Source organism: Rosa chinensis, chromosome 7, assembly GCF_002994745.2.
Source record: "Rosa chinensis cultivar Old Blush chromosome 7, RchiOBHm-V2, whole genome shotgun sequence".
NCBI lineage: Eukaryota > Viridiplantae > Streptophyta > Magnoliopsida > Rosales > Rosaceae > Rosa > Rosa chinensis.
Genome location: NC_037094.1, coordinates 24,051,858 through 24,079,325, shown reverse-complemented (window position 1 = coordinate 24,079,325; position 27,468 = coordinate 24,051,858). Strand labels below are relative to the sequence as shown.

The 27,468-nt window shown below is 37.7% G+C and overlaps 4 protein-coding genes and 2 long non-coding RNA genes across 13 annotated transcripts; 1 reads left to right on the top strand and 5 right to left on the bottom strand.

Moving 5' to 3' along the window:
• Window positions 1-229: 229 nt before the first annotated feature.
• Window positions 230-4,420, top strand: LOC112175405. Of its 3 annotated transcripts, none has more exons than XR_005802695.1 (8): window positions 231-655; window positions 733-925; window positions 1,318-1,505; window positions 2,521-2,667; window positions 2,767-2,871; window positions 2,938-3,410; window positions 3,575-3,733; window positions 4,135-4,420. It is a non-coding gene; the product is annotated as an uncharacterized LOC112175405 (long non-coding RNA). The 3 variants fall into 3 exon arrangements; XR_005802696.1 differs by having other exon boundaries at window positions 232-655; window positions 2,938-3,138; XR_005802694.1 differs by having other exon boundaries at window positions 230-655; window positions 2,938-3,733.
• A 1,914-nt stretch (window positions 4,421-6,334) lies between these two features.
• On the bottom strand, window positions 6,335-10,020 carry LOC112179365 (protein ABA DEFICIENT 4, chloroplastic). 2 transcript variants are annotated; one of them, XM_024317764.2, is made up of 7 exons: window positions 9,920-10,020; window positions 9,661-9,773; window positions 8,612-8,843; window positions 7,494-7,594; window positions 7,031-7,159; window positions 6,847-6,935; window positions 6,335-6,756 (listed from the first exon to the last, which is right to left on the bottom strand). In XM_024317764.2, exons 2-7 carry the CDS (start codon window positions 9,709-9,711, stop codon window positions 6,603-6,605), a joined length of 756 nt encoding a protein of 251 aa, XP_024173532.1. In that variant the 5' UTR covers window positions 9,712-9,773; window positions 9,920-10,020; the 3' UTR covers window positions 6,335-6,602. The 2 variants fall into 2 exon arrangements, with proteins under 2 accessions (XP_024173532.1, XP_024173533.1); XM_024317765.2 differs by lacking the exon at window positions 9,920-10,020 and having other exon boundaries at window positions 8,615-8,843; window positions 9,661-9,892.
• Window positions 10,021-11,692: 1,672 nt separating this feature from the next.
• Window positions 11,693-13,176, bottom strand: LOC112179167. 2 transcript variants are annotated; one of them, XR_005803476.1, is made up of 2 exons: window positions 12,867-13,176; window positions 11,693-12,138 (listed from the first exon to the last, which is right to left on the bottom strand). It is a non-coding gene; the product is annotated as an uncharacterized LOC112179167 (long non-coding RNA). The 2 variants fall into 2 exon arrangements; XR_005803477.1 differs by having other exon boundaries at window positions 11,693-12,132.
• A 571-nt stretch (window positions 13,177-13,747) lies between these two features.
• Window positions 13,748-18,927, bottom strand: LOC112179900. 3 transcript variants are annotated; one of them, XM_040510218.1, is made up of 5 exons: window positions 18,791-18,927; window positions 16,458-18,492; window positions 16,262-16,376; window positions 15,876-16,169; window positions 13,748-15,481 (listed from the first exon to the last, which is right to left on the bottom strand). In XM_040510218.1, the coding sequence occupies exons 2-5, from the start codon at window positions 18,482-18,484 to the stop codon at window positions 13,967-13,969; spliced, it is 3,951 nt and encodes a 1,316-aa protein (XP_040366152.1). In that variant the 5' UTR covers window positions 18,485-18,492; window positions 18,791-18,927; the 3' UTR covers window positions 13,748-13,966. The 3 variants fall into 3 exon arrangements, with proteins under 3 accessions (XP_040366152.1, XP_040366153.1, XP_040366154.1); XM_040510219.1 differs by having other exon boundaries at window positions 13,748-15,478; XM_040510220.1 differs by having other exon boundaries at window positions 16,262-16,373.
• An 877-nt stretch (window positions 18,928-19,804) lies between these two features.
• Window positions 19,805-22,782, bottom strand: LOC112176130 (bromodomain-containing protein DDB_G0280777). 2 transcript variants are annotated; one of them, XM_040510139.1, is made up of 4 exons: window positions 22,648-22,782; window positions 22,101-22,280; window positions 21,769-21,969; window positions 19,805-21,525 (listed from the first exon to the last, which is right to left on the bottom strand). In XM_040510139.1, the coding sequence occupies exons 1-4, from the start codon at window positions 22,726-22,728 to the stop codon at window positions 20,113-20,115; spliced, it is 1,875 nt and encodes a 624-aa protein (XP_040366073.1). In that variant the 5' UTR covers window positions 22,729-22,782; the 3' UTR covers window positions 19,805-20,112. The 2 variants fall into 2 exon arrangements, with proteins under 2 accessions (XP_040366073.1, XP_024169719.2); XM_024313951.2 differs by having other exon boundaries at window positions 19,805-21,522.
• On the bottom strand, window positions 22,764-27,029 carry LOC121048883 (interaptin-like). Its single transcript, XM_040511384.1, has 8 exons — window positions 26,903-27,029; window positions 26,702-26,781; window positions 26,426-26,473; window positions 25,746-25,904; window positions 23,944-25,658; window positions 23,749-23,863; window positions 22,865-23,631; window positions 22,764-22,791 (listed from the first exon to the last, which is right to left on the bottom strand). Exons 2-8 carry the CDS (start codon window positions 26,735-26,737, stop codon window positions 22,764-22,766), a joined length of 2,868 nt encoding a protein of 955 aa, XP_040367318.1. The 5' UTR covers window positions 26,738-26,781; window positions 26,903-27,029.
• Window positions 27,030-27,468: the final 439 nt, after the last annotated feature.

Genomic DNA, 27,468 nt, shown 5'->3' with positions numbered 1-27,468 from the left:
GAAGATATATTATATGCCTCCAAATGCCACTCATTCCTCCCCTAAAACTGAAACTTTGATTGCACATGGCGGGAATTTCCCCTTATTGCTGCCTCAGCTGAAACTTAAAATGTGCAGAATCAGACAACATAACTTCATTTATGTGTTGTGTGATTCACAATACAAAATACAAAGAGCCAACTGCCCGATGTTTGACAACTTAATTAAGCTGGGGCTAACAACTTTTGTCTTTTGTCTCCTACATCATTTATTTCCAACACTTGGACAAAACAGCATGAAAACACAGTTTCTTCATTAGTCTTCTTCTCTCCCCGAAATACAACTACCTTCCTCTTCATCCATAGCCAACCTTCGCGTCTGATTCAAAAGCAAATCCCTCATCCAATCGAAGCGCCCAGCTCCTCACTTGAGTTCCCAGTGGATTTCACCCTCTCTGCACTAAAACCCATCCCTCAGATCCCTAATCATCAATTGGAGAATAATGGCGAAGCAATCTAAAGCCAAGGAATTGGAGAATCTGGGCAAGGGCACCGTCACCCCCGTCCAGATCGCCTTCCTCGTCGACCAGTATCTCTTCGGTAATAGCTACACAGAAGCCCGCTTTGTTTTCAGAACTAAAGCCTCCTCACTCTTCTCCAAGTCTCCGATTCAAGAGGTACCCACTTCTTTTTCTCCTTCAATTTGGACTAAAATCTTCTAACATTTTTCTAATTTAGGGTTTTAATTTTTTAGGTGTCAAAGAGCTTGCTAAGTTAGTCTGAGATTCTAAACGAGTACATAGCATTGAGGAATAGAAGGTGCTTCGTGAAGCCAATGGCGACCCGGACAAGGCTGACGAGCCGTTCATGAGCTCCACCGAGCTTCATCTCTTCCCCTCAGTTTTTGCTCTTCCGACTGTTATACACAGAGTGCTTTCGCTATTCAGGTGTTTTCTTTCTCCTTGTTATTTCTTTCTTTTGAGATTTGATTATTTTGGTTATCACTGATTGATTGCACATATATATATATATATATATATGTTTACTTCCTGATTTGATTTTATTGATATGAGTTATCAGCCTATAATCTCTGTTTTTACACAAAGTTCAGCATTGGGATTTCCCCTTGTCTTTTGCCGCTTCATAATTTAAAGGGTTCTGTGCATTTTGTAAAAGATTTATTCTTTATGGAGTTGGGTCATGGTGAATTGTATTAGATGTCAAGTGGAAGTAGTGTTATGAATCGATTAAAGCTTGTTACTTTTTCAAGAAATGTGGTTGCTTTATGTACTGCTGTTTTAAGCTTGTTGCTTGATTTTTTGGATTTGATTCACTTTAGGCATAACAATAAGCTATGGCGCTGAGGAGAAAATTGGGTGACAGTTCAAATCATAATTGCAAAATGATGTCAAGGTTTTCGAGGTATTATAGCTCAAACGAGGTGGACTTAAAGAAGCTGAGGCTTATGAAGATCTGAAGAGAATCCAGGACGAAGATAAGGAATATCTTCATTCAACTCCTACTATGGTATTTTCTGATAATTTTTCTTTGAGCTTGAATATTTATGTAGCTCTCTAATTTTGTGAAGTAGCATTATGTTCAATATTGTATTGCATTAGACCAAAGGCTCCATGACCATCAAACTATTGGATGCCTGGTCTGAATTGCAGAAATAGATGTTGGAATTCACTTTGCAGCTTAAAGTTCTAGTGCTTCTGCTGCCATAATTCTAGAACATGTTACTGTAATTCTAAACTTATGTAGTCATATTAATTTCACAAGAAAAAATACTGTTTGCTTTAGTTTTTCAACTTAGAAAGGCCTGAAATTACAGCTCATTTTTCAACTTACCAAATGTACATGTAGCTGTCATGTGCAATTTTGGAACACAGAAAATTGTTAAGAATTGCTAACCTCAATGCTTCTTTATGTGGATGAGTATATTTTTTTCTTTCTTTTGTTCTATATAATATACATGATCATTGATTTAATTGAGAACCAACACAGCCTTAAAAGAATGTTATTTGGCTCTCTTTTTTCGGTCCCTATCCCATTATTGTCGGCAACTGAAGAAAGTTTTTTAATGGAAAAAAAAAAACACAAACATTGTATTTTGAGATGTGGTGTGTGCTCAAATGGTTTAGTGGATATAGCCTTATGACACATAACTATCAGAATAATAGGAATGGCCTTCTTGCAAATACATTACTTTTTGTCCTCCCAATTACAAGTTTGTTATGTTTGAAATTGATTGCATACTTCATACTCACTCAGATTATTTGAACCCCTTGGAATAACATATATAAGCTGTTGGCTTTGTACTACATATTATAGGTATATATTGAAATTGCTTAGGGTCATGTGTTATTACTAAGGAAGAATATGTTTATCAAATCATGGGCAGAGCCATAAATGGTGAAACTATGCTTTTGTAGAAGTACTATTTAATTAGCTATTCATCAGAATTACTAATAAATAATACATTTTGCTCTGACATCAGAGTTAATTCTAAAGCAGTGGAATATTTTGGGTTTTAACACAGGTCAGCAAGGCACTTCTTGCAGAGTTTATAACGGCTAAGAAGAGAAGCAAACCATTTAAAGCTTTGGGATCAGAACATATGAATAAACCTTGCCCCGTCATTCCATCTAACCTTACAAGTTCTGCTCTCCAAAGTCTCGAATTTCAGGTGATATAGTTTTTCAGAACTTGTGATTTGTGTTCACAATATATTGGATGCATCGCTATAGATTAGTCATGTTAAAATTCTCACTGTTGTCTAAATTAGATGGATGCATTTTGCTTAAGAGAGCGGGATCTACTGAATCGCTTTGCTATGGAAGTGTCCCAACGACAAAAACAGGGAGAAAGCAAAGAGTACTCAGTCCTTCTGGTGAGTATTGTCTTCTTTTCAGTACAACTGCTCTCTCTCTCTAATTCATTTCATTACTCTTTCCAGTTCCAGAGTTATCAGCCTGCAGAGGATTTGGGAAGAGCTTTCTCAGATCGATCAATATTGCAAACCTTCATCGATGTAGAGGCAACTGTACCTGTTGGTTCACTAAAGCTAAGAGTAACTGTTACTGACCTTGTGAAAATCTGTCTCTGCCACTTGTATGGATAGGACACTCAGTTGATGAGATTCGAATATCTTAAACAGGTTCTGTAGTACATTTGGTGCTATATAGTTCGTCATATATGACTAAAGGAGTAGGGTTCATGAATATATGGGAAATAAGAATGCGTTCTCAGGTCTTCTTGTGTTTTTGAGTCAATTTCATGCTTCACGTTTCATGCTAGGATACTGAAAATTTGCTGGCTTTTGGCGATAAGAAAAAAGAAGAAAGGAAGCAAGTCTGTTATGGATTAATTGCAATGTGTCACTACCCCCTGAATCATCAATTTTTCAGAACACTTGACATTATAGAGAAGGTTTTGAGTTGCTTTTTCCCAAAATAGAAACTATCTGTAATGAAGCTTATTTTACATATTGTAATGTGTGTAACTACCATTGCACCATAAACTATGTGTACTTAACATTGTAGTGAGAACGTAAAATAAATCCAATAACTGATCGTTGTTTGTTTCTACTACAGAATGTCTTAGCTACGTTGAGGACCTTGTATGCATTGAGTTGCTTGGAAGAGGTTGTGGCATTCCTCCGCTACGGGTACTTATCAATAGATAATGTTGCTGCCATTAGGAAAGAAGTAAGCAGCCTCTACAGGGAGTTACGACCTCATGCACTTGCCTTGGTCAGTTCTCTGCTTTCAAATATTTATGTTTATCACAAACTCTTCATACTTTTGATACTAAAGGCAAATGCTCTATTACTATTCTATTTTTGAATTTATCTATTCATTATATTTTTACTCTTTACAAGTTCACATTTCTTGCTTCTACTCAAAATTTACATTACATCTTTTCATGAGGCCCAAATTTTTGTACCTTATACATGTGTTATAAACCAACTTCACTTGACCCTAAATCTAATGTAAGCTAAGCTCTCTCTCTCTCTCTCTCATGCTATTTAGATGATGCACTTTTCCTTCTCTATAGATAGAGAAAATCTCTCTTTCTCTCTCTCTCTAGATGATGCACTCTTCCTTCTCTAGTTGATAGTTTGATACTGACTTGTGTGTTGCTTTCTTTGCAGATCATATCGTTCAAATAAAGGATGATGCACAATTGGTGCTGGGAAGGCAAGTGGAGAGCCAGATTTAATCCCACATCCCACCACCTCTTCTAACCATTTTACCCAATGTGAAGCCAGAAGTCCTAATTTCTCTCAAGTATTATGTACCAATTCATTATCAAAGTACTAGGTCGATCATTATATTTTTGGGTTGTTTAGTGATCATGTGCCACTTTGGCTTATTAGGTTTCATGATTTTGTGGAACACTGACTAACATGAATGCATCTTGGTGGATCCATTTGATGATTTGTAGTGTGTTTTCTTTTCAATTGATCACTGTTCATTAGGTAAAATGGAGCTATGCACAAAATATAGCAAATGAAATTGATCGTACAACAGTTTTATAGTGTGGCAATCCAACGTTGTCTGAATACACAAAACTGGCCATTCACTCGATGCATTCTTTACATATCACACAATGGTTTTAAAAAAATTATGTCTTCTCATTTTAGAATCACACAACGATTAAAACTGAACTAATGTTGTCCAAAACCAATTCACACAACAAATAAACAATACAACTGAAGTGTGATGGTATATCAGACGATGGTGAAATTAAAGAATACGTTGTCTGACTAGGCTTTCCAACAACAGCTTGAAAACAAGATCTGTTGTATGAATGATGCGCCTGCCATGCTGTGCAGCAGTTGTGCCTGGCATCTGCCGAGAGATGCCAAGAGAAGACACAACGGTGATAACAAAAATATGTCGACTGTTTGTATATCATACAACGGTGCAGCACCGTTGTGCAAATTTTAAACACACAACGCTCCGATACACAACGGTGATCCTCCAAATCAGACAACGAATTTAACCCGTCGTCTGTTTCATTTTTTGGTGTAGTGATAACTAGTTATGATCCATCGCACCGCATAAATTGTGATCAATTAACCCATGCACAGCGCAAGTGCCAAAGGATAAAGGATCATGAAAATGAAGTATGGTGCGGTCAAACGTGTTATGTGATTCTAATATATATATATATATATATATATATATGTATATATATATATATGTATATATATATATATGTATATATATATAGGATTTTTCTCAAGTGCGGACGTCCGTATCGAAATTTTAGTACGGATTTCTGTTTTCGACCACTTTCCGGCCACATTTTTACATCTTAACTGTTTAGTTTTTAGGTCTTAATGTATAGATCACCTCTGCAAAATTTCATCCAATTTGGTGATCGTTAAGGCATCCAAAACTGCAATTTACCATTATAAATACGAACGGTTCCGGTTAGACAAATTCGGTCCGTTCGTGTAAATTGAAGTTTTGGATGCCTTAACAATCACCAAATTGGCTGAAATTTTGCAGAGGTGATCTATACATTAGGACCTAAAAACTGAACGGTTAAGATGTGAAAATGTGATCGGAAAGTGGGGGAAAATTGGAAATCCGTACCGTCCGCACTGTAACTGGAATGTGTATATATATATATAGGATTTTTCTCAGGTGCGGATGTCCGTACCAAAATTTCGGTACGAATTTCCTGTTTTCGACCACTTTCTGGCCACATTTTTACACCTTAACCGTTTAGTTTTTAGGTCCTAATATATAGATCACCTCTGCAAAATTTCAGCCAATTTGGTGATCGTTAAGGCATCCAAAACTGCAATTTACCATTCTAAATACGAACGGTTCCGGTTAGACAAATTCGGTCCGTTTGTGTAAATTGAAGTCTTTAAGGTATCTAACTCGCTTCAACCAATGGACGAACTGAATATGTCCAACTTGAACCGTATTAGCTTTAAGGCAGTTATCAATGCCTTAACGACCATCAATTTGGCTGAAATTTTGCAGAGATGATCTATACATTAGTACCTAGAAACTGAACGGTTAAGATGTTGATATGAGACCGAAAAGTGACCCTAAACCCTAACCTCGCTCTGAAATTTCAAAGCGAAGCCTCGCTCTGGACAGGATCTATATATATATATAGACACACACACACGGAAATTCTACCATTTCTATCTTGAATCTCATAAAACATTTAAGTGACCAAAAAGGAATCAATTTGCTATCCTTTGACATATGTTAGATATTGGAAGAAATTAATATCTCTTTACATGAAATGAAAGGTCTTGATGAACATGACTAATTAATCTTATTGCTAAACAAATTACGTGAAAAAAGGACTGAGCTTTGCAATTATGGAATGGAGGTAGATGCCCGCCATAGAGGAAGTTTGTGAAGGACTGCTGTCCTCCATGCGATCATATGTCATGGGAAACCATCAGGATCATCACCTACCTCCAGAACAGTCAAATTTTGATTGAGAAAATGGGAGTTTGTAATTAGCTTACAAGAACCTATAGTTTGTAATTAGCTTTAAAAAATAAGCATCTTCATTCAAATCAAGGTCTTCTTTTCAACTTGCAAGAAATCCTTAAATTGTTTCAGCAGAGTGTAATTGTCATCAATGGATTTTGTGTGTGCTGGACTTTCCAGCACTTTTAGTCAGTGCTTTGGTAATGACATGAGTAAGAATTCCAATGGGGCAGAAAAACAGACAAAGGGAAATTGAATGTCGCGTCTCGATTTGGTTTTCCAGTCCATCGTGATAAACCTGCCTGTATAGAATGAAAGAAGAGTGTTAAGAGTTAGAAACTAATAATAAATTCACAGACATTCAACCGTGTGAGATGGAGAGAGTTATATACCTTGCTGCAAAGAGATCAACAACCAACAAGTGAATCCACGCAGAAGCTAATGTCATCTCATTCGAGAACATCTTTGCAATCCCAGGCAGCTGCATTTAGTATAAAGGCAGAAAAGAGGATTTATATGTAGTTACTTTTCATTTTCTCAGAAACAATTGCTTAACATGTATAAGCTAATACACACCTCAGGCAGCCAGTATTGACTTGCAAAAATCAATCGAATTGTTTCTGGAGTCCAAGAGAGGTATAGTAGATAAGCATAGAGAAGTCCAAGCACTATATACGGTATACTGCTTTCAATAGATGCTTTTGCCTGCAATTTACGTGACTTGAAATAATTAAGTGCATACGACCTGAAGACAGGACCCAAATTGAGAACATTATGGCATTCAAACAAACTCTTTTTATGGTCAATCTGCATTCATACAAGCTAGAAGAACCTAATATGGGAAACAGGAACCACACAGCAATGACTCAATGAAAGAATAGAAGAAATTTGGAAAAAGTAGGCAAACAAATTTTATAACTAACGCAATGGTTAAACAGCAGCAATCATTTACAACAGTCTATAATCGATATCTGCATGATGAAATTAACTTGCAACATTGAAGGAGAATCATAGGACTTGGTAATACAGTGAAACATACTAGTTCAGCTTTAGGTGCTAGAACCATGAGGCCATAAAATGGGAGTACTGCTGCTGTTCCCAAAGTAAAAGCAGTGCTAGCTATTTGAGAACTTGCCAACCCTGAAAAGGAAATACCAGCCTTACTATTATTAGAAGTAATGGCAAAAATCATTCATGGTCAGACAAAAGTAAGAAGATTTCTAGCTTAACATGTTAAACATCTATGCATCATATGACATGAGTAATTCACAACTGTTTTACAGAAATTCAAGTTCAGGAGTAGCTAATTAGATACCGAAAGAGAAATAAAATAAAAAATTGAAAAAACAGGGGTCTCTGTTTCTTCTATTAAATGTTGGTGCAGAACTGTTGTTCCAGTCTCATGCAACATGGCACCAAATATACAATGACTAAAGAACAATGAAGGCGTTTTTTTTATTTTTTATTTTTTTTATATTTTATTTTGTAAGCTAATAACCTGTGCTTAATGTTTAAGTTCTCAAGGCTAATACCTCAGAAGTCAGGTAGGAATTGATGTAAGCAAAAAATAATAACAAAAAAAACCCGAAAATTATTGTGAAACTTAAAGTCTTTTACTCATCCGAAAACCATGAACGATATTATCACATCTGACAATAGATCATAGTTAAAATTAGAGAAGATCCTCCTTGGTGCTTGTACAGGTATTCTAGTTTCCTGGAGTCTGTATTTCATGCCAAGGAATAGTCAGAAAATATGAGACTTTTATAGACATCAGTTTCTTGCAACGTTGTTGTAATTGTGACTCAATTGAATTCAATATATATGCAATCATAAATACATATTCTCCTAAACAGTACTAATCAAAGTTGTCAAAGCTAGTTACAGCTTTCACTCGCCATATAATACATGTAAATTGTTTCGCATATATGCATTTATATAAATGTCACTCCACCAAAACATGCTAGCAATTTTTCTCTTAAAACCTTCTGGCACCTGAAATCTTCTATGCATAAGATATTCATGTTCCCTCATATACAGTTATACTAACTTTTGAACTTCGCAATATATCAAGACTTAAATTGGCGGCCAGACAATGATACTAATGGTATAAACAATAATGAATGATGAAATAGAGATAAAAGTAGAAGAAAAGATCACATGATGCATATACTCCGGGGCTTTTTGGATGCAGACTGGCTATCTCAAGTTTTGGTGTTACAGTAACTCTTGAACCACCAACAAAACTCCAGTCCTTGTGTAGATGAGCTCCTGCCGTCACAATCTGTTGACCTAAAAGTGCAGTATTTTTACTTCGAAGTGAAAAACTGAACTTTTGTTCCCTTCCATCATTCTTCCAACGCCTTATAGTCTTCTTAGCATAGACAATCTATACGAAACAGAACTTTAATTGTAAGAGAAGCTGTGTCCAGCACGGAAAACTTATGGGGAGTTATGAAAATAGTTGCATGCTTTAAATGGCAGTAAGAGGCAGTGAAGCATAATAGCATATTGGAAAACTTGAGGCTTTTGAAAACAATGCAATAAAGAATACCCATCTACACTTACGATAGGACCCTGATGGAAATTTCATTATTTTTGAATCTCTCCATTACTGTTTCGCATAAGAATTAGTCAAATTCCACTTTCCATAATGTAGATGATAATGGCTGACTAGACCCTTTTATCGTGGATAAGGTTTTATAACAAAAGTACAAGTGATATGCAATGAACCAATTCAATTACTCTAAAAGTCATCAACTCAAAATATTAGACTGATTTCAGTTAAAAGTTTCAATTTTGGAAATCAAATAGCAGGCAGAAGAAAGAACAAGTACAAAAACTCAATGGCCAAGAAAACCAATTCTGGTGCACCCAAGCTGTGAATCTCTGTAGCCATACTGGGAAAGCACCCACCTTAGTAGAAATCTTGTGTCTTGGAGCAAACATAACTAATTTCAATACTATGCTATCTATCTACCCATTTCAAAGTGGATCAGAAACACATCTAAAACCCCAGATTACAAACAAAATTACAACCTACAAAGTATAAGATCACAGAAGAAAATATTTTAATGACCTGAACTGAAAAAACAAAGATCCCCAAATGAATTTAACACTTGCTTTGTTCTACTTACTTTCCATAATTGAACTACTTGGAAGTAAAAAAATGAAGCTTGAAAATCTTGGAGGAAAAAAGAGCATACCTTGAGAGCTGAGATTGGAGAGAGGAAGAGGCAAGTAGTAGAGAAGGCCATGACCAGAAAACCCAGCAAGACAAGAGTAGTGGTTGCTTCTTCATTCGCTTATAAATCCAGCACTGAGAGAAAGACAAGAAGAATTTAATAATGGAGCAAAAGTGAAGCATAGTTTCCACTGATAGAAGCATAGTACAGACACGGAGGTCAGAGATTGAAGGAGTGACGGAAGAGATGAGCTGAAAAGGAAAAGGGGGGTAGCACTAACTGTTTGTGTGCCTTCTCTTTTGTCATATCATCATATCACCCACTAAAAAATCTAGTCGGTGGTGACTGGTGCCTAAGTTTAAACAAGAACAACTTTCGTCTCCCCATTGGTTACTTCTGTAATTCTGTTAAGATTCCCAAATTCTAGTAATTAAACTCGGCGCCGAATTGTTCCTTCCAAATTCCAATTAAGGAAAGCTAATTGTGAGAGACTGAGAGTTTCTAAATATAGATAAAAATGAAATTATGGTAAGTTGCAAAGTTAAGGGGTTTAGGCTTTTTTTTTTTTTTTTTTTTCTTTTTTCTAGGAAATATGCAAACATTTCATTTAAAATGTAAGATTACGAGGAAATTGACTAAATTTATTGTCAAACCTAAAGAAATATTAACAGTGTCATTGATGATTAAGCAGTCTCGGTACTCTTTATATAACACACTCTACACAAGTACCTATACACTTATTGAGTTGCAGTCCCGAGACTTATTATTCAAAGCCCACCAAAATTGTCGAAACTTGAAAACATAAATTCACTGTTCTACTGTAGCTCAAGGTTCAAGTTTTATGTCCTCCCCCCGATGCAAAATTCTACTATTAATTTAATAAATGGAACCGAGCGTGGAACTGAGCCTCCCAATTAGGCTGGGTTCTAAATCCCTTTAAAAAATATATAATAATAATAATAATAATAACTAAATATCCGACTCTCAAATCTAGATATTAGATTCAAATCTGAAATCAACCATGAATCTCAATTCAAGCACTCTAGATGGATCTAGCGTCTTGGCAAAGAATATACATAGAGATCACAGTCCACACTCACAAACAAGAGTTGAGACACCACACGCCATAACCAAAGACTATATATGTTGCCTTCTTCTAGACGACTTTGTGCCCAAAGCGTGAGTTTGGTAAGTGGGCTCAAACTTGTACGTTTCTAAAGACAATGCTTGGGCACTTAGCCGACTAGTGTGGCTTTTCTTGTGTGGGGTGATCACCGTGATCGTAGGGTTAATTCCATTTGACTATCTTATCACTACCCCACCCCTCACCCTAAACCCACATCCTTGTCTCTTCGATTTCGGTGAGATTTTTTTGGTCTGGAAATTTCGGTGAGATTTGAACTATGACTTTCGCAAGTCTTAATCAACATGTAATGACTTACTGTTTCAAATATTTACAAACAGAATTATTTGTGCTCTTATATTTTTAATTTTATTATATGTGCCACATTTTCTAATTTTATTGAAGAATTTTTTTCGAAGGTCTAATTTTCCTGTTAGTTTACACAATCTCAAAATTTCCCAATAAGAATGTAAATGGTTAAGGACAAAAAAAATGAATATCTAAATTTCCCAATAAGGAATGTAAATGGTTAAGGACAGAAAAATGAATAGTCGACTACAACACTGAGTTAAGACCCGGCTCTAACTAATTAGTTAGAGTTATAAGGTCACATGATAAAGTTAATGGTCCAGATTCACCAATGTTTTTGGTTGTTAAGATAAGCGGGAAATGATACAAAATGAATTTAACTCTTAATTGTGAAATGACAAACAAATAAAAAAATCTTTCAATCAACAAAAAATTACCAACCTCACAGTACAAAGATTTTTCCCAACCAATAGTGAAATCCTGCAAATAAAACAAAAACGGCTCTCATAGAACATGTATTTCCTGCATTTCGAGTTCTGCAATTTTGATTTGTCTTTCAACATCTAGAGAATGTTCTTATCCAACAGTAAATTTCTATCCAACCAAGGTGTGAACAAGAAGTTTGATTCAGTGCAAAATGACATTGCAATTGTAAATTTTGGCTGTGAAACTTTACAATTCATATAATGATATACACAGTTCCAGACTACTGCTTTTTTGTACATGATGGGATACAATGTCGGTAAGTTCCAAACTAGGCCATTGGAGTCTCCAACATGTTTTACACAAGCTCATTTCAAGACTCTGTCCAATAATTGGTAGAAACCATTCTGGCTTTCATATACTGAGTCCCTAAAGGCCATCATTTTGGTAAACTAATTTCAGAAAAGGTGTTTTGTTCTACTTCTTGCTTCACTGCATTAAGAGAAAGAAAAATTAACACAGAAGCTAATCAACTTCAATACAATTCATTAAGAGCCTCATTCAATGGAAGTATTTTGGCCTGGCAATTGAAGAAATGCTTACATAACCTGCCATTCAGGTACAATATGAAATCCAGCCTAACACTGAGGGACAACAATAAGATAAAAACCATTTCAGGACAAGTTTTGGATAAGAACATCAATAACAAGCATAAAGTCACTAATATGCCAACAAATCACTTGGTATGCATTCTCCTGCGAACTCGATTATCATATCCAAACTTATACAACACAAAAATTATTGGTTCCAAACTGCAATCTTGAATATCATACCATATCATAAAAATTAATTGCTGCAACTTCGTAGTTCGTACCTTGGACTGTCACATATGAAAAGCCTAGGAGCAAGGGAAATTTAGTAGCCAAGAAAACCAATTTAATTTGTTATCTTTTGAAGATCTTTTGATACTGTTTGTGACTTTGCTCTTCATAGAAAATCAATAAAGCATCAATTCTATTTGATACCATGACCAGAGAATATGATGTAAAGGGTGAAATTTTAGTAGACTTTGCTTTCTCATCCTTTTAGTCATAGTACTTTCTGGGTTGGGGAAAGCAAACAACCTCCTTGGATTAGAAACAAAATATCTCCTTTGAATTACAGTATATCACAGGATTATGCCAGTGACCAAGGAATCAGTTGTAATAAAATTACCCCAACTTGAACCAGATCTAAACCAGTTATATCCTTTTTGAGAAAATGAAACCCAACATCACTAGAATCAATTGCCAATTATGTATACTTAAACCCAATAACTCATAACATAAGCAAATACACCACCAATTGGAGACATCAAGTAGTAAATCATTACCAAATCACCAGCAACCTCCTCAAATTTCACAAAACCAGCAAGAATTTGCAGATGTCGGCTACGATGCAGATGATGTGTTGGACGAATTTGCGATCCAAAACTTGCAAATGAAAGGTGCAAGACTTCTTTTCACGTTTAAGGGCCTTTGTTGTGTCGACGTGAAAAGAAGTTGTGCCCCTTTGCTTTGATTGGGAAGGCAAAATCGACCAGCACGTCACCTCATCGCAGTAAACATCTATGAGCTTCATTAGGGTTTCTGATATTCTTCATTTGTGGCTGCCGGCTTAGGATTTAGGTCTGATCCAGATGAGTGCTACTACTTCTCTTTTATAGCAGCTGGGCGGCTGAGGTCAAGGCCCCTAATCGTCATTTCAGTTTATAGGTGATATGATGGTTTAAGTTACTGACAGTTTTTACCACAACCGCGTTATGGTAAAACATAACACTAGAGATAATTGATGAATGAAAATTACTTTCAGAACAACTCTACTGGGTTCTTTTCAAGTGCCAATTCAACGACGAAAACAAAGGGTTTCAACATTTGCTTAGTAAAGTACCCAAGTGTGTTTTGAGGAAACTAGGAGTTACATGTTTAGCACTGAACTTAACAGTACATTCAGTGAGTTTGAAAGATAAACTCAACATTTGAACGTGAAAATTACTATAACTAAGAAATATGCACCTTGCTGAAGGTAGGAAAAGAATAGTACTTGATACTTCTATATGCTAAATATCAAATATTTTACCAGCATTGTGTGCAGCCATTGAAATGGATACTACCATTGACACCAATACCTTACACTTTATGGCATCATCAACATCCACCATCACTGCAGTATTTTACCACATTCAGTATTTAGAATCAAGCTCAACAAGTGACTTCCAAGTCAATGATTCGACATTCCAAGCTTAAATTTCAGTATTATCAACAAGCAAGTCTGGAATATTTAGTTAAGGATGCATTGCAAAAAGATCACGAACATTGACACTTCCATCATCACTAGGATCTTACTACTCCCCCTAGGAAGCAAATCCAAATAAGCCATACCCAGGAAACTAACAAACTACAGAGGTAGTGATCTTAAAACAATTAGCTTCAGTTACATAGTCGCTTCCTTCTGTTCCTTCAGTCGCTTGCTTTGGCGCCTTTCCCTCTGACTCATTTCTTGCTTCAGCTCGTTCACTGAGATGTTACAGGGCCTCCCTCGTCGTCTTTTTGGATTTTGTGGCTGCTCAGGTTGCTTTGGCAGCTGCAGTTCGTCTTCCCTTTTGTGGCTGCTCAAGGTACTTTGGGTGCGGCAGTTCTTCACAAGCTCATTATCTGGATTCAACTTTCGAGGCCTCCCCCTTCGTTTTTGTGGTTGCTCAGGATGCTTCAGGGGCTGCAGCTCAACATGATGCTCATTATCTGGATTCAGCTTTAAAAACGGTGGTTCTGTCATCGGTGGAGCAGGTTCATATTTTGATGCAGCAAAAAGACCCAAAACCATATTTCTTTCCAACTTAGGAGGCCTCTCTTGTCTTTGATTTTGTGGTTCTTCCTGCAGTTTCTGATACTTAGCAGGCAATGATACATCTTCAGTCGCAGCCACATCCAGTTTTCGTTTAGAAGGCCTCCCTCTTGGTTTCTGTGGCTGCTCAGGATGTTTTGGAAGCTTAAGTTCACCATTATGCTGATTGTGTGAAGTCAACTTAGGCCTCCGTAGGCCTTGATGCTTCATTTCTTGTGGCTGCTCATAATGGTGCTCCGAGGGCAATGATTGTGCCATCGATACAACAAGCTCAGATTGTGATGCAGCTTGGCTGCATGAACGTAAGTTCATATGGCACAGCTGCTTCTGTTGCAGCTCTTTTGCTGTTTGAGGAAGATCTTCCACTGATGCTGAATTGAGCTGTGGACTTTCTGCCATTGTTGTTGGCTTGGATTTCAACATCTTTTGTTGACCATGATGATCTGTACTTTGCACCACCGGTTGAGATGACTTGTCCATGATTGTTGGTCCTACATCTTCACATGCTTCAGGAGTGGGAAGTTCTACATTCTGACAGCCTAATGCTAGTTTCTTGCAAGGGAGGATTGGACCAATGGCATTTGGCATTGTTGTAGGCTCTGGTGTTCCCCGCTTTCGCCGATTAGAGTGATTTGCTGGTTGCTTCTTCGATTGAGATGAATTTTCTATTCCCGGCTTTTCCACTTGAGACCTTGCAGTACTTGAAATCAACTGATACTGCTCATAAAGAGGCTGTGAGGGTGATGAACCTGCCATAGATCTAGTTGTTACTTGTTTACATTCAGACAAAATTTTTCCTCGAGATCTAAGTTGCCTCTGCTGCTGCTGTGTTTGGCCTGTTTTCTTTGCTGATGTCTTCAGTTTTTGAGGCTTTTCAGTTACTCCAGTGTTTAATTGCTGGGGATCCTGATTCCTTCTTGGTGATAAGTCCACCACAGATGTAGTGAGTAACGATTCAGATTTGGACCGCCTCTGGCCCTGGGGAGGCAATTCCCTCTGCTGTGCTAGTTCCCGTGACTGTTGCTGTGTTTGACATGATAACTCAACTACTTGACCATCACACTTACTTTTTTCCTGTACTGGATCTCTGTGCTGCTGCTCCTGCTTAAGTTCCAAGGTAATACAAGAAATCGCAATCAGATTGAAACAACTTGTTGATTGTTACATGCATATCTATTCTATGTATAACCAAAAACCCACTTTGTCGACCATGTTAGCCAAAAGCTCCCATTATTCCCTGTTTCATTATTTAAAGGATATTCACATCACCTTTACATTTTTCTTTCCAGTAACTTTTATAACTCCTTCAACATCCTATCTTTCTCTGAAAAGATATTTCTGGCGTATGTAAAATCCTATAAAAAATATGTTTATATTTGTGCATGCATGTATTTTACTGTGCAATAACTAATTACCTATTGAAGAAAAGAGATGCATGTATTATCTATCGCTCTTTTCTGTAATAGAATAAGCAGAAAAGGGGGATAATTGTTGCTACCTGACAGTTAGGTTCCTTCGATACTCTGCAATCAGATTCAGATGCTTTTTTACCCCATGGACGTAGTTGCCTCAGCTGGTGGTGCTTCATTTGTGCCGGAAAACCACAATCCATGTATTCCCTCTCTCCACAAGAATCAGCAATTGGCATTGTTCTTTCCTCTAAGTCCACAAAAGAGTTAGGAGTTGTATGGCTTAACTCTCTAGTGGTCAAGAGATCCAACAAACTTTCCTGCACCCTATGTGTCTTTTCCTGAAGTTTATGTGTCATCCTCAACAATTCTAAACAATTCTCCTGAGTCCAGAAAAAAAAAAATCATAACAGGTATAAATAAGTAAATGACGTGGTTGGGACTATATTATATATACATAAGTTTTAGTATTTACCCTAGAGAAAGTTGATGAACTTTGGTAGGGCAGTTTCTGCCTAGTAAGAGGAGTTGAATTAACGGCTATGGCTGCAGCTTTCTCTGGCTTCTTGCAAAACGACGCCTGCATACTGCTGTTTATGAAATGAGATAAAGGCACATAACAAATAAACAATAACACAACTGACATAAAACATAGAGGGAGAAAGGCCAACCCAGCATTAAGGATCGTCCTTAATAACTCAATTTGCTCTTGCAATTCTGAAACATTCTCAACTTGCAGTGCTTCTGCTGTAGTCAGCTTGTCAATCCCTTCAACTACTTCTTCTTGGAATTGAATTTGTCTTTTAATGCCTTCAATATGTTCTTTGGTCACTTCACATTGTTGTTCTGTACTATGACACGGTTCTTCCATTTGATCTTCAGGCACTTTATATTTCAGTTTAGCATCAATCTGCTTTTCAACACTCACTACGATATCTTGCATTTGATTTTGAACTTGATTGCCATTTACGCCATCTAGCTGTTCATTTTGTTGCATTGGATATCCATCTTGACAGTCAATCACCTTACTATTCTGTTCTTCTTGACTTTGCTGCCCATGGTCTCTCTGTTGTTCAGTTACTTCAACTTCTTGTTCTTTGGTCACCTCATGAAAAAGCTCTGCAACATTGTGATTATCAACAATCTCAGTAATTACTTGTATTTGACTTTTATTTTTCTGTCCATTCACTTCATCTTTCTGTTCATTTTCTGGCTTTGACAATCCATTTTGATAGTCAATCACCTTACTGTTCTGTTCTTGAATTGGTTCTTGGTTTTGCTGTCCACATTCTGTCTGCTGTTCAATCACTTCAACTTGTTCTTCAGTCACTTTATACTTCTGTACTGCAACATTCTGATTTGTAGCAATAAATTCTTGACATTGTATCTGAATGTGATGTCCATTCACATCACCTTGCTTCTCATTTGGAGATCCACTTTCAGCTTCAGCCATCTTATCATGCTGTTCTTCTTGAATCGGTTCTCGACTTTGCTGTCCATATTCCGGTTGTTGTTCAGTCACTTGAACTTGTGCTTTGCTCACCTTATTTTTCTGTACCTCTTGAATTGGTTCTTGACTTTGATGCCCATCTTCTATCTGTTGTTCGGTCACTTCATATTTCTGTACTACAACATTCTGCTTTTCAACAATCAATGCAATTTCTTGCATTTGGTTCTGAACTTGATGTCCAATCACTTCACCTTGCTGCTCATCTGGACATACATTTACATTGTCAATCACCTTAATATTCTGTTCTTCTTGATTGGGCAGCCCATTTTCTACTTTACATGTCTGTTCTGCAACATTATAGTTCTCAACAATGACTGCAGTTACTTGCATCTGCTTTTGACTTTTCTGTTCATTGACTATATCTTGCTGTTCAATATGTTTCTCCAAAGAACCATCTTTATAGTCAATCAGCAAACTATGTTGCTCTTCTTGAACAAATTCCTGACAAAATTGCAGCCATTGTTCACTCACTTCAACTTGTCCTTCAGTCACTCTATACTTCTCTTCCACAATATCCTGCTCTTCAATAACCAATGCAATTTCTTGCATTTTTTGTCCAATAACTTCATTTTGCTGCTCATCACCCAACCCAAGTTGATGGTCTGCTTGAATTGGTTCTTGACTTTGCAGCCTATCTTCTCTATGTTGTTCAGTAACCTCAATTTCTGCTTTACATGTCTGCTCTGCACCAATCACTTCAGTTACTTGCATTTGATTGTGGTTCTTCTCCCCATTTGCTTCATCTTGCCCCTCATACTGTGGCTCCGGCGAACCATTTTGTTGATACTCAATCACAAAGCTATCTTCTTTTTCTAGAATAAGTTCTCGACTTTGCTCCCCATGTTGTAGTTGTTGCTCAGTCACTTCAACTTGATGTTCTTCAGTCTCTTCGCATTTCCCTTCTCCGGATGAGCCGAAAGATGTAGTGATTGGAGAACCACTTTCTTGACATTGCTTCCCATGTTGTAGTTTTTGCTCAGTCAAGTCAATCACTCCCTCCTCCTTAATCAGTTGTCCAATCAGCTCATCTTGATCCTCACCAGGACATCCATTCTGATCATCAATGACCTTACTCTGCTCATCTTCTCGAACCGGTTCTCGACATTGCAACCCTAATTCTCTCTCATTTTCACCAACTCCATCTCGTTCTTCGGCTAATTTCACATGTTCAACTACTTCGGCAGACATTGCAACAGCTGCAAAAAGGAGTAAAGTTTCTCCCTTTAGCTTTTTTATTCTTACCTTTTTTTTTTTCACTTTTACAAATTATAATCCAAAAGCATCAAACACATTTCTATCAAAATATATCTGAAAGTATAGAACTTTTTACTTCTTACACACTTGACACAAAACCAGAACAGTGATGCAACAGTAAAGGCTCAATCTTTCATTTGGATTCTGGTTTGATACAGCAACCAAATACCAAAACAGTAAAAAGTAAAAATAAAAATAATCCTAATATCATCATTATTATACAGAACGAAGATACCATACCTGAAAAATAATAGAAAGAAAGGAGCTTGATCGTTAACTGTTACCAATCATCTCCTCCTACGCCATTTTTGGAAAGAGTGATTCTCTCTCTTAGGGTTTCGTTGTGTTTTCTAAAGCTGAGCCTCAGTTGTATTTACCATCCAGTAGCTTCTGTGAAACTTTACCAGCTCTCTTATATAGCGTTAAACTGGTGCCTCTTCATTGTTTTCTCCGCCCGGGCCTCTTCTTGTTTGGGCCGACTTATTATTGGGCTTCCAGCGTTTCCCCGCTTGAAAGGTTTGAATGAACCGCGAAAACCCGATTCAGTTACTATATTATGTACAAACGAAAATTAAATGACCAACAAAAATGAGTTTATGGCTTTTACAGTTTACTTCTGTTGTACCTGTTGTTCTACATTTGCTTGTTTATGGCTTTGTCATTAGTACAAACGAAAGAAACTCTAATGTACTATACTACATGCTCACTAGAAATAGCTCTCGGCCATTGCTGGCGAGTAGTGAACACTCGATGTCTAGTAGTCACCAAATTCTGTTCATAGTGTTTGGTTCTTATCTACTGAACGATACTTCAAGTTCCTTTTCAAAAGTTCACTGGGCAGTAGCCGAATATTAGGAAAATTTTTGTTGTCTGACCATTGGATGTTGAGCGATCCACATTTTCAAAACGGGCTCATGAAAAACTTTAAAAGAAAATAGTTGAGAGGAGAACAAATGGAAAAGTCCGTTTAGAATCTGAAAATGGCGGGTTATAGTATGAAGTAGAAAACTGAGATGACTGGAACTAAATATTTTCAAGATCAGTTTCTCCTACCAAGTATTATAGCAAATGGCAAATCGTCCAACATTCTTTACTCTCTAACCCTCCACTTCATAAACCAATCACGAGACAAGAACACAAGCATAACTAAAGAGACAATATACAACATCTCCAGCAGCATTACATGATTATATTATCCAACAAAAGATAATTTAGAAATCGCCAGCTACATTCCAGTGCATTTGATAAGACAAAGTCAACAGTGAAGAGAAAAGACTGAAAATAAGATCAAATATGCACCTTGCTGAATGTCATGAATAACAAGTCCGGGATATTTAATTTATAAGCCTGTCCAAAAAGAAAATGGATTACTTCTGGTGTTTGATTTGTTCTGACCTAGCATCTTGACATCCATCATCACAAGGGACTCCCCAGGAACACAATTTAATGAAGTCAAAAGATGGAAACTAGCAAACTATAAAGCTAGTGATACTAAAAGCCAAAAGGTCTCCTTTCAAAAAAAAAAAAAAAGCCAAAAGGTCTCAGTTACCATAGTTGCTTCCTTAGGTTCCTTCAGTCACTTCTCGAGCCCTCTCCCTAACTTGACTCTTTACTGTTTCTTCAGACATTTTTTGAAGCCTTCCCCTCACTTGACTCTTTGGTGTTCCTTGAGTCACTTTTTGAGGCTTTCCCCTCACTTGACTCTTTGGTGTTCCTTGAGTCACTTTTTGAGGCTTTCCCCTCACTTGACTCTGTAGTTTTCCTTTGATCACTTTTCGAGATTTTGCCTTCCCTGGACTCTTTGGTTGCTTCTGTTTGTTCTTTGAGATCAATTTTCTCCCTGATATAGTATTTACATCCAACTTAGGGGGCCTCCCTCGTCTTTTTGGTTGTTCCTGCAGCTGTTGACGCTTAACAGGCCCAGCTCTGTCCAGTTTTGGTTTAGGAGTCCTCCCTCTTTGCTTCTGTGGCCACTTAGGATGCTTCTGTTCTTGTGGCTGCTCAGAATGGTGCTCTGCGGGCAACGTATCAATCATCGAAACATCGGGTTCAGATTGCGATGCAGCTTGGCTGCGTGAGTGTAGTTTCATATGGCGCAGCAACTGTTTCTGTGGCAGCTCTTTTGTTGTTTGAGGCAATAGTCCCACAATCAAAACATCAGGTTCAGATTGCGATGCAGCTTGGCTGCATGAGCGCAGTTTCATATGGTGCAGCAGCTGCTGTTTCTGCGGCAGCTCTTTTGTTGTTTGAGGCAATTGTCCCACTGCAGCTGGATTGAGCAGTGGAGGCTTTACTAGAATGTGAGGATCCACCACAAGATGCTGGGAAGTGAGAGCCAACTCATCAGGACTTTCTTTTGCTGATTTGAACTTCTTTCGTTGACCATGATGATTCTCTTTTTGCTCCAAATGGTCTGCGAGTGTTGGTCCTAGATCCTGAAATGCTTCAGGGTTGGGCTCTATAGTTTGACTTGACCGTCTCTGGTAAGTGACGATTGCACCAATGGCGTTGGGCATTGTTGTGGGCTCTGGAGTGCACCACTGTCGCTTATTTAAGCGGTTAACTTGCTTCTTCTTCAGTTGAGATGGATCTCCAACTCCAGGCTTTTCCACTTGAGGCTGCCTTTTCAGTTGAGACGAATCTTCGGCTCCTGGCTTATCCACTTGTGACATTCCAGTATTTGAAAGTGATGTTTGCTTGAATTCAGACAGGTTTTTGCTTCTTGTTCGAAGCTGCCTCTGCTGGAGCTGTCTTTGGCCTGTTTCCTCTGCTGATGTCTTCAGCTCTCGAGTCTTTTCCTCTGTCTGACTTTCAGTATCCTGACTTTTTCTTGGTGATAATTCAACCATAGATGTAGTGAGAGACAGTTCAGACTCAGAGTGCCTCTGGCACCATGGGCTCAATTGACTCTGCCCTGCTGGTTTCTGATCAAGCTTCATTCTTTCCTGCATTGGATATCTGGGCTGCTGCTCCTGCTATGTTCGAAGGTAAGACAAGCATATCAAATTATATTGAAACATCTAATTTGATTGGTGCATGCATGCATATTAAACATTTATATGTCTTTGACATGATCTTTTAGGTGTCTTGCATTTAATCTTTTAATTTGAGTTTTCATTCAGATTATCAGGTTGAAAATCCTGCTCAAGCTATTACCGAAGGAACTGAAATCATATTTGAAAGTTTTACAATTCAAGAGACAATGTCATTGCTGCTACCTGGCATTCAGGTGCCGTTGCCACTCCACAATCAGACTCAGCTGACTTTTTACCTCGAGGACGTAATCGCCTCTGCGGTTGTTGCTGCTGTTTCTCCAATTGTCTTTGACTGGATTGCTCACTTGCTGTCAATTCAAGACTCAGGTGACTTGACTGTACAGCCTTCTCCTTAATCACATTTTCTGGCTGATGGTCTTCATCCTGCAAGAGTGCATTAAAATGAATTATAAATTGCATCCACTCAAATGGTAACTTTCTTTTTTTATTATATCCAACTTCCTTGAATTAAATTTGAGGATTGTAGTTCAAGCAAAAGATGTCACTATTGCTACCTGATATTTAGATGCCTCTGCTCCTTCACAATAAGATTCAGATGGTTGTTTACCCGGAAGACCTAGTTGCCTCTGCTGCTGCTTTTGCTCAGGTTGTGTTCGACAAGATTGGTCACTTGCTGTCAGATCAAGCTCAACATCCTTGTCTTTAATCACATTTTCTGCTTCCTGCTCCGCACCCTGCAAGAGTGCATAAAATTGAATTAGTTATCATATGTACTAAAATGGACATTCTTTAGAAAGAAAGTAATGACAAATGCATTAAGTTCTCAACTTCTCTTTTGGCACCTTTGTTTAAACCATTTAGAGATATGTCTTCTAGTGTACTGCTTCTTGATTGGATGGAGCTTTGACTTAATAGTCTTCCTTTTTTTTTTTTTTTTTTTTGCTAGATAATGTTATTACTTGTTAGAAATAGGGAAGACTTCGTTCATCCTAGTTGTACTATTTCATCAGGTTCCTCATCATGAAAAAAGACTTATGCTTCTTCAGATATTTATCATTTTTCAAATAATTTAAATTTTGAAGAGCTGAAGATAATTCTCACAGTTGCTAATAGGAAATCAGGCGTCTTCACCACATCAGAAAGAATAGCTTGTTGATGCTTCTTGTGACTAAATGACTGCATTTCTTGCTCTTGCTCTTGAAGGTTTTCTTGATATGTTAGCTCAGGAACAATCTCCTGTTCTTCCTGAAGCAAATCAACAGAAGATTCTATAAGGTTTGTCCTGGATACATGAGCAATAATTCCTCCCTCCACTGACAGCAATTTGATTTCACGAGGTCTTTCTGTCTTTTGAACTTTTGGTTGCTGGGTCCCCCGCTCATAGTTTGGCGAGTGCAAGAAGACATCTGGAAAACTTGGGACTAGCACAGATACAGACGGCTTCTCTTGACTACGAAGATCAGGATGGCCTTCAGCATTATGCACTTGCAGTTGCTTTTCTTTCTCATGATTTGCTTCAATGCTTAAACGAATTCTCTTTCTATCAGGTCCAGATAATTCTTCATTCTCTTCTTCCATTGTTGGCAGTTCCCGCAACAATTCTGAATTTCCAATCTCCTGTTGTTGAGGTTGTTCAGCATCAGGCATATTCTTAATTGATTTGTTCTGGCCCTTAGGTACTTGTTGCTGACCAAGGTTGCATAGCTTTCCCTGCTTTAAAAATAACTCTGCTGCGTCCATGGGTAGTTCAAGAGATGCTAGCATTTCATTCAGCTGGGATCCCAATGCTTTTGTTTGAGCTGAGATCTCAGGTTGGTGCTTCTGTTTTGCTGGAAATCCACAATCTATATATTCCCTCTCTCCACAAGGACCAATGATTGGCATTGATCTTTTTTCTATAACAGGATTTCGAATGGTATCTGCTAACTCCTTCAACAGCTCAAACAACTTTTCCTGAACCTGAAGTGTCTTTTCCTGCACCTTAATGTTATTTTCCAGCAGCTTATGTGTCTTTTCCTGCACCTTAATGTTATTTTCCAGCAGCTTCTGCATCTTTCCCTGCACCTTAACGTTGTTTTCCAGCAGCTTACATGTTGTCGTCATCAATTTCATACAATTCTCATGTCAGTCCAAGAAGAAACATAACAGGTTTAAATTGGTAGTTAGGCACTGCATTATTTGTACACAAATTCCAACATTTACCTCAGACAAGTTTGACGAAACATGGTGGGAAAATTTCTGACTTGCAATAGAAACATTTGAATTGACGACAGTAGCCGCATCTTTCTCTTGCTTCTCAGGCAATAACTCCTGCATACTGTTTAGGAAATCAGAAAAAGAATGCATAGGATGGACAATAACACAGCCAATATCGAAGGTAGAGAGATAACAATCTACCTTGTTAATTCAATTTGGTCTTGCAGTCTATTTTGTTCTGAAATCATATCACTTTGCTGTGCCTCTGGTCCAGACCGAATTGCTTCAACTGCTTCTCCATGTAACTGTATATCTCTTTTGACAGCTTGACTATGTTGTTCAATTACTTCACACAATTGTTCTTTAGTTTGGTACTGTTCTTCAACTATTTTATCCATACTTACTTCAATACGCTCATCAGCCACTTTGTGTTTCAGTTTTGTGTCAATCTGCTTTTCACAACTCACAATGATTTCTTGCAATTGATCCTCATTCACATATTCTTGCTGTTTATTTTGTTGCTCTGGAGATCCATTTTGACAGTCAATCACCTTGTTATGTTGCTCTTCTTGACTTTGCTGCCCATATTCTCTCTGTGCAGTCATTTCAACTTGTTCTTCTTCATTCACATTACGTGTCTGTTCTGAAAAATTAGACTTTTCAACAACCACTGCAGTTACTTGCATTTGATTTTCACTTTGCTGTCCATTCACTTCATCTTTCTGTTCATTTTGTTGCTTTGAAGATCCATTTTGACAATCAATCACCTTCATGTGCTGTATTGGTTCTGCACTTTGCTTCACATGTTCTACCTTTTGTTCAATCACTTCAACTTGCTCTTCATTCACTTGATACTTCTTGACTTCAACATTCTGCTTATCAACAATCAACGCAACATCTTGCATATGTTTCTGATTTTCATGTCCATTCACTCTCTCTTGCTGCGCATCTGTAGAGCCATATTTATCTTCAATCATCTTACTACACTGTTCTGCTTGAATTGAGTCTTGAATTTCCTGCCCATCTTCTCTCAGTTGTTCAGTTACTTCTACTTGTACTTCATCTTCTTTATATATCTGTTCAATGTTCTGCTTTTCGACTATCACTCCAGGTAATTGCACTTGATTTTGACTTTTCAGCCTATTCACTTCATCTTGCTGTACATTTTCTTCATCTGGAGATCCATTTTGACAGTCAATTACTATACTATGCTGTTCTTCTTGACTCAGTTCTTGACTTTGCTGCCCGTGCTGCTGCTGTTGTTCAGTCACTTCAACTTCTTGTTCTTCGGGGACTTTATATATCTGTTCTGCGGAATTTCGGGGAACAACAATGACTGCAATACCTTGAATTTGTTGTTTAATTACTTCTCCTTGCTGTGCATCAGGAGATTCTTTTTTATCATCAATCACCTTACTCTGCTGATCTTCTTCAATTTGTTCTTGACTTTTCTTTTCAGCAATTGCAGCAATTTCTTCCATTTGTCTTTGACATTGTTGTCCATTGACTTGCTCTGGAGATCCAGTTTGGTTGTCAACTGCCTTACAATACTGTGGTTTTTGACTTTGCTTCCTCTGCTTTCTCTGTTTCTCAGTCACTTCAACTTGTTCTTCTGCTAATGTTTTATGTTCATTTCCTTTAGCTGAGTTTCCTTTTCCCCAACCCTTCCGAGTCTTCTTTTGTTTCGGGACACACTTTCTTCTAGAAAGAGAATCACCTTTATCAGTTGGAAGCATATAACAATTTTTTGATACACAAACAATTTCTCCCCTCTCATTTAGCTTCTTCAAGTGAAGACTCAAGAAACTTGCATGAGCCAATGGCAAACCGTCAAACTTCTCTCTAATATATTTTGATATTGCTTCTTCAGTTGACCCCTGTTCCTCATTCAACTCCTCAATTGCCCTACGAATCATCTGTACAGATATAAAATTACAAGTTTGTTAGAATAATCATTACCGTAGAAGTAACTTTGTTTTAAAAGACAAGAATGAGAGTGGTACCACGGCATAGGTGGGATGATCGGGCGTGTGAAACGCAGGTAAGAGTCTACAAAGACGTCGTTTGATATCATTCTTCTGATCCGGTGTGAGTGTTTTGGAGGGGTCTGAAAATGCGAGCTTCTCCATCACAGCACCAGCAAGCTTGTTTATCATTTGTGTCTTTCAGTGTTCAAAAGGACTAATAATTAGAGCAATGTCACAAAGACCAAACAATATGCCAATTTCCTAACATAAAGTGCTTAAAACTATGAACCGATCCAACTATTCACCTTTCATGTAAATACCTGTTCATTTATTCAAATAGGGTTTTTATGCTACTGTATACATTCGGCCATTGCATCCAGGTTTGTAATAAAGACTGTTTCCATGCTTAGCAGTCCCAAACATCAACTCGTATGGGCATGCATAATGCACTTGCTTCAAATCATGCTATATATAATACTCTAGTGAGATCCTAAAAGTGGAACTAAGGCCATTATACTCTTGTACTGATATCCTGCAAGTACATTTGCTTCATATTTCATTGCAGGCTACACTCATATGATCATATCCTAGTTCCACTGAATTTCATACTAAACCATGCAAGCCAAATCGGTCGTATATAACCAAATATCATCACATTTTCAACAAAACCAACATGCAATAAAAAGAAAAACAAGAAGGATGAAAACGAAACAAACATGATCTGGGTCTCCTTTAACTCCTCTTCCTTCTCCATTTCTTTCTTCCTGCATTAGGAGCTTAAAAGTTAAAGTCTTGCTTCAAATGGTAACTCAAGAAAAAATAAGAATCCAATTTACCAACCCAAAGATTGAATCTTTAATTCAAATTTGGCTCTCCATTCTATTTTTTTTTTGAATCTTTAATTCAAATTTGGCTCTCCATTCTATTTTTTTTTTTAATAAATAGTAATAATAAATAAATAAATTGACTAAGAGTAAAACTTCATAATTTACCCCAGCAGATGAAAATCTTGCGGAACTCGCCGCCATCCTTCAACTGCGTCACTGATTTTGTTTCAATTTTTTGCTTCTTTCTGCATCAGAATTTCTATATAAGCAATCACAGAAAGTGAAACCCACAAGGTAAAAGTAACAAAATCAAAGAAGCTGTGAACAAAGAGCTAGAGTAAAAGAGGAAAGTAAACTAAGACTCACCATTGACAGGAACAAGAAACGTCCTTTTCTGAAGGTTTTGACTCGGAACAGCAAAGGATATCCTTTGTTTGGGAATCAAAGCTCTCTGGTCGGTTCGTAGTTTCGTACTCGCCTCGGAATCTTCGATGATTCTGATATTATATTTGGGCTTCTGTGAATGAGACGTTCTGATGCTATTTTTTTGGCCCATTGCCCCTGTCGATTTCGATTCTTGTCCCACTTCTGCATGGCTCGTAGGGATGGCAAAAATCTCCAGCGGGGCGGAGCTCCATTGGATATCCGCGCCTAATGGGGGGAGAATTCGGGGACAAATGGGGAATGGGGATGGGGATCCCCAATCCCCGTTATCTAAGATTGGGGATGGGGCGGGGATGGTATTGTGATCCCCATCCCCAAATTCGCCCCAATAATATATACATATATTTAACTTATGGGGAAATTCCCACTTACACATTTTTTAGGGGGGTAATTCCCAGTCACCCAAAACATTTTCAAAATACCGAAAAGGGGTACAAGACCAGCATAATAGCATTTCTCTTTTGCTGCACCACCGTTTGTCCTTATAA

Bases quoted from the DNA above. Each gene is read 5' to 3' on its own strand.
- LOC112179365 (XM_024317764.2), bottom strand. From the start codon at position 9,711: ATGGCCTTCTCTACTACTTGCCTCTTCCTCTCTCCAATCTCAGCTCTC. The intron at 8,844-9,660 runs GTATGCTCTTTT...TGTTTCGTATAG, and splicing joins CTCCAATCTCAGCTCTCAAG to ATTGTCTATGCTAAGAAGAC. The intron at 6,936-7,030 runs GTGTGTATTAGC...TACTAAATGCAG, and splicing joins GTCAATACTGGCTGCCTGAG to CTGCCTGGGATTGCAAAGAT.
- LOC112179900 (XM_040510218.1), bottom strand. From the start codon at position 18,484: ATGTCTGCCGAAGTAGTTGAACATGTGAAATTAGCCGAAGAACGAGAT. The intron at 16,170-16,261 runs GTAAATACTAAA...TTCTGGACTCAG, and splicing joins GTTCATCAACTTTCTCTAGG to GAGAATTGTTTAGAATTGTT. The intron at 15,482-15,875 runs GTAGCAACAATT...TTGGAACTTAAG, and splicing joins CGAAGGAACCTAACTGTCAG to CAGGAGCAGCAGCACAGAGA.
- LOC112176130 (XM_040510139.1), bottom strand. From the start codon at position 22,728: ATGCAGTCATTTAGTCACAAGAAGCATCAACAAGCTATTCTTTCTGAT. The intron at 22,281-22,647 runs GTGAGAATTATC...GCACTCTTGCAG, and splicing joins CTGATTTCCTATTAGCAACT to GGTGCGGAGCAGGAAGCAGA. The intron at 21,526-21,768 runs GTAGCAGCAATG...CTTCGAACATAG, and splicing joins CAACGGCACCTGAATGCCAG to CAGGAGCAGCAGCCCAGATA.
- LOC121048883 (XM_040511384.1), bottom strand. From the start codon at position 26,737: ATGGCGGCGAGTTCCGCAAGATTTTCATCTGCTGGG. The intron at 26,474-26,701 runs GTAAATTATGAA...CTCCTAATGCAG, and splicing joins CAAGATTTTCATCTGCTGGG to GAAGAAAGAAATGGAGAAGG. The intron at 25,905-26,425 runs GTTTGTTTCGTT...GAACACTGAAAG, and splicing joins TTAAAGGAGACCCAGATCAT to ACACAAATGATAAACAAGCT.